This window comes from Camelus bactrianus, chromosome 1 (assembly GCF_048773025.1).
Source record: "Camelus bactrianus isolate YW-2024 breed Bactrian camel chromosome 1, ASM4877302v1, whole genome shotgun sequence".
Taxonomy (NCBI): domain Eukaryota; kingdom Metazoa; phylum Chordata; class Mammalia; order Artiodactyla; family Camelidae; genus Camelus; species Camelus bactrianus.
Genome location: NC_133539.1, coordinates 86,071,447 through 86,081,835, shown reverse-complemented (window position 1 = coordinate 86,081,835; position 10,389 = coordinate 86,071,447). Strand labels below are relative to the sequence as shown.

Sequence of the window (10,389 nt, the reverse complement as noted above, 5' to 3'; positions counted from 1 at the left end):
CATATTCATATATTTCAAGGATCAAGGATCATCTGAGCTATAAGTTTTCCCAAACATACTAATAAGAAATGAAAGACTAGTTGATAACAAGATACAAAGTCCACAGTGTAAAGGGACTAAAATACCATAATAAATATGTTTTCTTTCCAGTTAATCTATTTTATTGCAATCTCATTTCTAAAGTAAAATGATGTAAGTGGTCACTACCTACTATTAATATTCATAACAAAAATGAACTAATATTCATACCCATAGTAAACAAAGTTATATCAAAAAGCTTTAAAATACTTACTAAAGTGACATTAAGAAACATGAATGACATACATCATAGGAGAAAAAACTTAACCAGATATGGCAATAACATACATCAGGAACAAAATGTGAAAACCCTGGGTAATTAAGACAATAATTATTTGATCGAATAATTATTTGATTTTTTACTATATATATATATGTATATGGCACAAGGAGAAGATGGCTGTCTGCAAACCAGGAAGAGGACTCTCACTGGACACCATACCTGCCAGCACCTCGATCTCAAATTCCAGGCTTTCAGAATTATGAGAAATAACTGTTTACTGTTTAAGCCACTTGGTCTATAGTAATTTGTTTATGACAATTTCCTTTTTGGAAAATAAAGAGAAATGTACCTTGTATATGCTTATATACATTTTATTTTGTTTTCTAATTAAATATACATACTAAAAATAATTAAATCTGATGACAATTATTGGTACATAACTTAAAGTGATGAAATGTTGAAAAGATATTATGTAAAATTACACAAAAATTTCACTTAATTTAAAAATCACTTGTTTTAATGATATTTTAACACACATATATATTTAGTAACTAGTTTACAGTTTTAGCTGATACTTAGCAAAGGTAATTAGAACTATTAAATTCTACTAAATATGTTAAAAAATTGAATCTAAGCCATATTAATATAGTAAAATTAGTATTAAAGTTGATATTCAGTATGCAATAACTTTAGACAGATGTTATAAAAATCATTTTTTACACAATACAAGAAACAAATGAAGAGGGAAAATTATAACTATGGTGAAACTTAAATCCACCTGTTAATTTCCCTTTGACAGCTGGGACTGATGGTGATCTTCATGACCAGTTGATTTCTATGGGGTCATCTAGAGTAACATTCTTCACTCTTAGATCAATATCTAATATCTAAAAAAAAAAAGTAAAATGGTAATTAATTGTTTATTCAAAACTGTGTTTTTTTTTTAAACAAAGACTATTTCCATAAATAAATGCTCTATAACTAAACAGGCTATACCTTGTTTTTCTTTTTCATTTTGATGAATTTTTATTCCAGAGAGTTCACAACCATTTCAGTAATAATCTCACCCAACCCATCCATTATACAGATGATGAAATTAAATCTTGAAGAAGGAGAATGGTTGTTGAAATACAATGAAAAACTGAAACTAGTAACCAATTATCTTATTTGTGTTACTTTGCTCTTTCTCCATGACTCCTAAATATGGAGTTATTAATAGTTGTGCTACATAAATCCCTATGCTTTCCACCCTCAAATATTATCTAGTCATCTATACACACAATTTAGATTTTAGAAATATGCTTTCTTTTACATCAATCTCAAAGGGCTTTAAGATGCTTGATTTATTGCCAATGATTTCAATTATATGTGTGCTTCTTTCACTGGAGAGAATCTGTATGAGACCATAAAGGGACTAAGTATGGAGGTGACCAATTAAGCAGCTGTACTCAATCTCCTGTAATATTTTTAAAATATAATGATTTCATTAGACTTTTCCATTGCTCTGATACACTCACATGACTCTCAGTGCCTTAGCTCAGAAAGCTTAGATTCAGTCATCAAATATGCAAGAGAAGAGGAAGAAAATCAACATTCCTTTACTGCTAACCAAATGCCAGGTACTCTCTTGGGGGCTTTATAAAATGTATTCTTTACTACAGCAAAGCATCTTTGGATGCATTTCCCATACTTCATAGTGGAAGAATTTAAAAGGTAAAAGGTTGATAATCTTCTTAATATCCGTTACCTAGGTTTGAAGCTGATTCATCTTACACGAAAACCTAACCTTCTTCCTTTATATCAAAAGTGAAAAACAACCACATAGCTTTTAATACCTATACGGATACCAACAAGGCATACTAGGAAATGTTTTAAAATTTGTATTGATAGAGCAATTAAATCATCCTTTGCATATAACCCACATCCAAGGAGAAGGGCAACCAGGATAGAGAAAGAAATTGACCACTCCCTCTTGTCACCATATATCTACAAAAACTTAGAAAATAGTAGGTGCTCATATATATTTGTTTTATTCAAATGCTCTTAGAAAGGACTGCTCCTTTGTTACTAAAATTAGTATCTGCTTTTGAAATCATTGAGATAATGAGACATTGTACAAAATTTATTCTTGATACATAAAATCCTTTGTGACTGTGTTTGAAAGCAGTGGGATAAACTTTGCTCTATAAAGGTGTTTTTTATGCCAAATCTTTGGTCAAAATTAACTTGAAACAATACTTAATATGCTAAAATATCTTACTTGACATTGTTCAGCTGACTGTATTTATTTATTTTTATGGTAAAAACTCTGAGCTTTATGTTTTACCATTGTAGTAGTAAATAACAAGAAAATATAGGGAAAACCATCATTTTATAATCTCATTGAACACTGGGCTTAACAAAAAAACTGATTGCTAATTATGATTGATAATCATTGACTATTTATTCCTGGGGAATTAATTTTTCTTTCAAGGGCAGTTTCTTTGTCTGTTATATAAGATCACTGGACTAAATAACTGATTCCCTTACTTTGGAAATTTATAAATTTTAAAAAGAAGAAAAATGGGGTGAGATGCTGGGTTATCAACTTTTATTTTACCCTGGAAGGACATTAAATATATAAAACTCTAGTTTCCTAACCTTGATAGAATTTAAATAAATAAAAGTATTTTAATGCCAAAGTAGTAATTAAAAAAAGCTACATATTAAAGGGGAAATTCTGATTGCCTACAAAACAGCGGTAACAATAAGACAAGTGTTAAGTTTCAACTGCAAGAAATGGCTTCTCAGGTGATGTTCAACTCTCACATCTTAATATAACTTATGAGAACATAAAATTGTGTCCAAAACAGTTATTATTTTTTAAGTTGCAGTCAGCCAAACAACTAGTTATTTTTTAAGTTAAGTTCACCTGAAGTGGTTAGTTGGTTAAACGCTAGTTGTTTTTATTCAACTTTAAACACAAATAGGCTTGTATGTGTACACACACTCACACAGTTTTAGCAGTGCAGATGTAGCCTTAAATTTGGATCAAATACTTAAAACAGCTGGTTTCTAGAATATATGTTCTTTAAAGCCCACTTTCACAGAATTTAGGATTGGAAGTTTAGATTGTTTATTTGCATATTCTTATTTAATTGGAAAGAAAAAGAAGCCCTGAAACTATTTATTCAAAGTAAAAAGCTCATGATTACTAGCAAAGGGAGTTTAACATATGAATTCTGATTTTTTTGTTTAATGTGTGAATCATATTCTCATACACCCACATGTCAAATTATTCACAGATGCTAACATACAATTTTATTAGTTTTGCAACAATTTTCAAATATATTTTATCTAAGACAAATTAAATGTTCAAATGTGAACATTTGGTTTTTGAAAATTATTATGGTTTGAGGTACTTTACCATAAAAGGATAAAAATGATTTAGAGATTTAATGTAAATTTAATTTTGCTTTGTTTCAGGATAATTACAAAATAGATGCCATTAAGTTAATTTATATGATAAGTTACCAAGGATGATACTATGGAAATAGAGATGGGAGTTTAATGAAAATGAATAAACAAGAAAGGTCATAGTTGACCCATAATTATGTTTCTTTAAGGTTAAGAAATATAAAACATTCATGTAGACATAGCTCCATTTAAAAAGAAATGTTTTCTTATGTCACTTACTTCCAGGTTTGGGTCTTCAATAAAGTTAAGAGACTCTTTATTTCCATTATATATGAGATTAACCTCACTAACACGAGTCTTTTCTTTCCCCCATATGTGGATATATCCAAGTCTCATTTCACTTTTGTTTATGTAACCATTTTTCAGTATACTGCTTGTCAAGGTGGTCTAAAAAGACAAAGAGATAATTTAAACCCTTCATCTAGCAAAAGCAGTTAAATATTTTAAAAGCATGTATGTTAACCAAAATGTATTCATAGTATAGCAAATTGTTTATTCATATATTTGAAAAGCTATATGTTATATAATATATACAAAATATGTAAATATAAAGTAAATATAAAATATGGCATAAAACTTCAAATATTAGTTAACACAATTGCATATAAATGATCTGTAATGAATACACACCTTGTTCAAATTAAATTGTACCAAGAAATAAAGGCTTCTTTCATAGGTGTCTAGAAAGGAAAAACAAAAGAGTGATGTATTTAAATTTCCAAATAAAAACTGTAGTAAATACTAGTATATTTTGCTTTTCTTTCATAGTACAAAGGGCACCAACTACCATCAAAGCATATCTAATTTTTCTCTAAGTTTACATAACTGGTTCAAACACAGTCCAAGGAGCACTGACATATGAATTGAAACCAAACTGATAAAACATAGGGTTTATATTCATCTTTTAAAATAAGATACAATCTTACCATATCTAAAATCAATTTAAAAATAATCTTAGAGCCAGAATGTATTACTATTTGTCAAATTCTAAGTACTTTATTACAGTGCTCTAAGAGTTGTGTATTATTATCATTCCCACTGTATGAAAGAGGAAAGTGAGTCTCAGAAAAGTTAAATAAATGGCCAAAGGTGAAAAACTAATTATTATCAAGTGTGGACTCAGGTCCAGTCTTCCCTGACTTCTATGATTGTGTTCATATGTAAAACCAAACAAGCATGTGTAAGACAGAAAGGTAAAAGTGGAGTCAAATGCATGATTAAAACAAGTGTTAAGATAACATTGAAAAAGCCTAAATTTTAATTTTCTTTTCCACTTATACATGCCAGCACTGTATTCATTAATTCTCTGAAAAAATTGCTTAATTTATGACTAATTTTGCCTACATTAAAATTAAATGATATTCTGCTCCAAATATTTTTTCTCTATATATAATAATGTAGACATGGCTTATTTAACATGTTTTGAGGCAAAATTTTTAATCTTAATTTTTAAATATATAATTATAACAAGTTTTTAAGAGCCATTTTTAAAGTATAGATCTATGAGATAAAACAAAAGTGACTGCTATTAAAAGGATATGAGTAGTTTTGTTATTTTTAATGAATAAGAGAAAGATACTATACGTGATCTTGGTCAAGGGTATGTGTATGTCTATTTCACTAAGATGAGTAGGACAATTTAATATTTTACTAAGCTAGAACAATCAAAATTGACTTAATGTACACTCATTTCAAAATAACTTTACTTTTTCTTTGATTTTCTTTAAGAGAAAGAATATGTCAACAAACAATAATATTCCATAAAAATAATGAATATACTTTAAAGAGGAAACCATTTAGATATCATCTAGTCTATCAAGTAGACTGGCAAGCTTGCTGTGAGAGAAAACTTCTTTGCAGAAGAATAAATCTAATCTTGTAATGATCTAATAATTCAGAGACCAAGCACTTGTTGTATACTGTTGTTGCTGTTTAGTCAAGAAATTTCAAGGGATTAGCTGAAATCTCCATATTTAATTGTAACAAATATACTGAGATTGTGAACTAAAACCAAAAAAGTAGAGATGATGGGCCAGAACAATCGTGTATGCTTGCATAAAGAGATCATGGAGAAATACATGAATTATGCTCACTTACTTTCCAGTGATAAAACAAAAATCTGCCATGAAGTTCAACAGGGCAAAGGTCATAACAAGTTCTTTCATCTTAGTTTGAGAGAAAGAGCTGGAGAAAAAAGTCTAAGAGAAGCTTTGTCTCCCTTACTGTTAAAATGAATTAACTCAATTTGTTAGATTGTAAGATTCAGACATCCCAAGACAAGCATGAAAATTATGCATAACTCAATTTTACACCCCTGGGAAATTGCAGTCAAATTAAAAGTGAATCTGCTGGGCCCAGTGAGGAGAAAAGGCTGCAAACTTTGTAGAACCTCAATTAATGTATTAATGAAGTTCAGGGCTCTGAAAGCATAGAATTTTAACTAATAGCAGTTGAGTTCTTCACCTTCTAAATCACAAAATACTAGGAAGAGGTTTTTTTTTTTTTTTAAGTCTTGCCCACTACCATATGATTCTTATATCAACTTTCTGATATATTTTATTTACTAATAGAAAACTGCTTCTTATGGATGCAAAATATTAACTATGATTTACCTGAAAAGATGAAAGACATATGTCTTTGCTATTAATGAAAAATCTCTCATCTATAGATAATTTATTTAAATTGCAGTGAACTGCCCTATAGCACCACACAGATGTTAGTTATTATGACTAAGGTTTGTGTCAGGAGAATGTTCAAAACTCCCATCTAGTAGAGCTGGCACTGTTAATGGCAGTCAGTAAAACTAATCCTCTAACGGTGTTTACTTAACAGCATAATAATCACCTGGGGGCATTTTACTCAAAGACAGATTCCTGGGCCTCTACCCAAATTAATGGAATTTGGATGGGCCCCAGAATATGCATTCTTTACAAACTACCCCAGGTAGCAGAGCACACATTGCTCAAATGATCAGCAGAGTACACACTGCTAAAAGTTTAGCAGTTCAGTCTGGTCTTGAGGAACAGCCATGGAATAAACAAGGATTTAAACTTAAATTCTTAAACTGTTCATGTAAAAAACTGATGAATATTAAAACAAAATAAAACAAAACAAAAACTATAGCTATAAGGTACAGAGAGTTTTGCTTCTGAACAATCTCATGTTTTAGAGGTATCCTTTGTGCATCAATGTGTGCACATGGACAGGGCTCGTCAGCTAGTTGACTTCACACCTATGGAGTGTCTATTGTGGGGACTAGCGTGGGGACCAGCCTCTGGGAACACATACAAATCTCATACAAATCTCTTAGTTATCTAGACATTGGTCATAGGGATTAAATATATTTACGATAAGAAGAAAGTCTTCAAATATTTTAACACTATTTTTTAAGTTGATTCAACTATTTATTAAATTCTTTTAGCTTTGAATAATATTATTGGCTTTTTATTCAGTTTCCAAAGTATAATAATAGGTAATATAAAAGTAATGGGATAATATGTATGTTATCAAGCATATTTATCTCCTAAATGGAACACTCACCTATAGTCTCTCCATCATCCCAAAACAGAGTTCCTTGTGCCATCTGATTATCATCTGCAGCAACAATGAGCTTCATGTAATTTTGTCGACTATAAAAAAGAAATATAATTTTACCAATGTTTCTAGAGTTAGCATATGTCTTGTTATGATATGACATCCATCTATGTGTCCAAAGAAACACAAATAAGAATATCAGTTAAAGAGAATATAAACTGTTTTAGACAAAAAAAATTAAAGGAGTTTCCTTTTTTAATGAGTTAATTGAAAAAGATATAAACCATAGAATCCTTCATATTTCATAGAAGATATCATGCATGTCTTTGATCTCAAGGGTTCACCTACTGCAACAAATCAGAAGTGGTCTCATTTATAATGAAAACCATAGTAAGTTATTTGATATATTCATTCTTCTCTCAGGTAACCTTGCCATTGAACATTTAACATAAAACTATTTTAATGACATATTTCAATCTCATATAACTTAAACTTTCTGAAAATTTCCATGCATAAATCACTGAATTATTACTGGCAACTGTTAATAAGAATGTGAGGAGTAGCCACATAGTTGCAAGTCCAATCTGTGGAATGCACAACACCTCCCAAGCCTGTGCCTACAAACAGGCCTACCTGTGAACTAAATATCTGCTTTCATGCTCAGGATACAAGTGATTGGGTTTGACAGCCTCATATGGCTAAGAAAGGATTTCTCAGACACATTGTGTTCCCTTTTCCAATCACAAATGTTGAAGGCTGTACTGCTATGGAAGTCTTCTAAAATATCCAAAATATCTAGAGTTCCAATCTATACAGCAGCTTTGTATTTTCCATGTAAAAAAGTCAGCATGCCTTAGCATGCAGGTATCTATGTATTTTAATTCATAGTCACTGAGGTAAAAGATAAGTAGATCTTACTAGCAACATTAAAAACCTGGTATAACCCATAATTTTCCAAAATATGTAAACTGAGATTAAAAAGAGTTTCACAACTTTCATTCACTCTGCTCTGTGTATACAGTTGACCCTTGAACAACATGGGTATTAATCCAAATATCCAGTTTTTCCACATCTGCAGATTCAACCAACCATGGACCGAATAGTACTGTATTACTTACTATTGAAAAATTTCCACACATACACACCCAAAATGGCCTCTCTACTTCTCTCTCTTTACACAAGGATTCAAGGCACAACTTACAAATGGTCTCCTCCATGAAACTCTCATTTCTCAGGTACAATCATTTCCTCCTCTTTAATTGATATCAAGGTAGATAGAAATGGATCTGGGTGGCTCCAGGAGATAGAAAGAGTCTATTCATGCCAACTGAGGCTGTCACCATGTACATCACCACGAGACTGGGTACAGCATGAGAAAAGATGATGAACAGAAACTGAATCCTCTGGAATCTGAATGTCTAAGCCAGGAATTTAGTCAGTGGAAATAGACTCTGACTGTGATAAGAGAGTCACTCTTACATCAGTCACAGGAGACAGAGTGGACCCATGATCCCTGGTAGATTGGACATGTTGCTGAATGAGAGGGAGAGAATACCACACAAAGGGTCTTAGCAGATGATCAGTTATAAATGGTAATGGATAGAAAATCTGAGTTACCCTTCATCTTCATATGGGACAGGGCTGCTAAAAACAGGTCTGGTTCTTCTGTGGACAGCTGGGGATTTAGTAGTTTGAAGGAGCAGGGATATTGTCAATGGATATCTACATTTCATAGACTAAAGCGAGTCAGGGAATATTTCACAGAACTGATGGAGGCAGAAAAAGCAGACTGGAAAAGATGGAGGGAAAGAGAAGTCCTCTGAGCAATATTTGCTTAAAGCTTATAGAAAAGTTCATTTTAAAAAATCATGTTTCATAAAGTAATTAATATTTCCTTCCGTAGATCAGACTCAGAAAAAATGATTAAGTCCTAGGTGAGGTAGCCATTTAAAATACAAGACATTTATTTACCAATACCTTTGCATATTTTTACAGAGGATATTAAGTTTCAGTTGGTATTTTAGCCTGGGAAACATTCCTATCATGTTTGAACATAATTTTCTATGAATCTTTCAAGTTTCTATATATTTTGCATACAGAGGCAATGACAGTTTTTCTCCCCTCAAAGTAAAGAACGGATGCTTTTGCTTACAGCCTATAATAAAAAGCTGAGTTTCCCAACGTGCAGCATTCTTTACGTGTGACACAAATCTCCTGCATGTGCAGCATCCACTTGGGCCACTCGATGTCACCCACATGAAACTTGGGGGACAGAGGAAACTGAAGCAAACATGAAACTCATATTTCTTGCTATGCCATGAGTAAGAAAGGCCTTTGTCTCTGCCCCAGCATCCATGAAACTGTGGCAGGCTAGCATATAAGCTTGGAAGTAGGATAAAATCTTAGACATTTCCTGGTTCTTGACAATTCTAGCATGATGTATCTCAAAATCGAATATGAGCTCACGTAAGTGAATTATTCACTTACCTGTAAAATGTGTTCTGAGCAGGCTCTTGACATGGTAGGATGTGACCACCACGGACATGTAGGTTTATTTCATATAAAGGAGCTGCAAATGTATGAAATGTTCCTCTGATACCAATATCTTTGCCCTGGAAATGAGAGGGTTAGAAGAAAGAACAAAAGGAGTAAGAGTCATCAGCAATATTGGTGCTTGAGGAGGCACATTTATAAAATCAAATAATATATTTTTTAGTTTAAAACATAATAAAACTACAAACATTTATTCAGGAAATCAAGTTGCTTACAATATATACTTATTCCTTGGTTGACTGCAAACTTTGAAAGTAATTTACCACTACCTGTTTTTGTGGTGCTCACTTGCAGAAAATGTATGTTTTTTTGATCAATCGCAGAAGCTATTTATGACTCGTCATATATATTATTCTTGGAAGGACTGCATTACTTTTAATGATCATTTTGCATATCTAGTAAAAGGGCAATGACGTTTTGTGCATAATGTACAATTTCTATGTTTAGTTGGTAAAATAAATGAATGACTACATAACCAACTATGGCAGAATAAATTATCTTTCACTGTTAATTTGATCCAGCTGTAATTAGCAAGAAATATCTCA

General features: G+C 31.6%; 1 protein-coding gene across 1 annotated transcript in view; it reads right to left on the bottom strand.

Annotated features, from left to right (window-relative positions):
* Positions 1 to 706: 706 nt before the first annotated feature.
* SI (sucrase-isomaltase) overlaps positions 707 to 10,389 on the bottom strand; it is an 85,388-nt gene continuing 75,705 nt past the window's right edge. The window contains exons 44-48 of the mRNA XM_010952066.3: positions 9,779 to 9,903; positions 7,298 to 7,386; positions 4,388 to 4,437; positions 3,977 to 4,144; positions 707 to 1,188 (exon numbers count right to left, since the gene is read on the bottom strand). Of these exons, the coding sequence (XP_010950368.2) occupies positions 1,120 to 1,188; positions 3,977 to 4,144; positions 4,388 to 4,437; positions 7,298 to 7,386; positions 9,779 to 9,903 (501 nt within the window). The 3' untranslated portion in view covers positions 707 to 1,119. The remainder of the gene's footprint in view (positions 1,189 to 3,976; positions 4,145 to 4,387; positions 4,438 to 7,297; positions 7,387 to 9,778; positions 9,904 to 10,389) is intronic.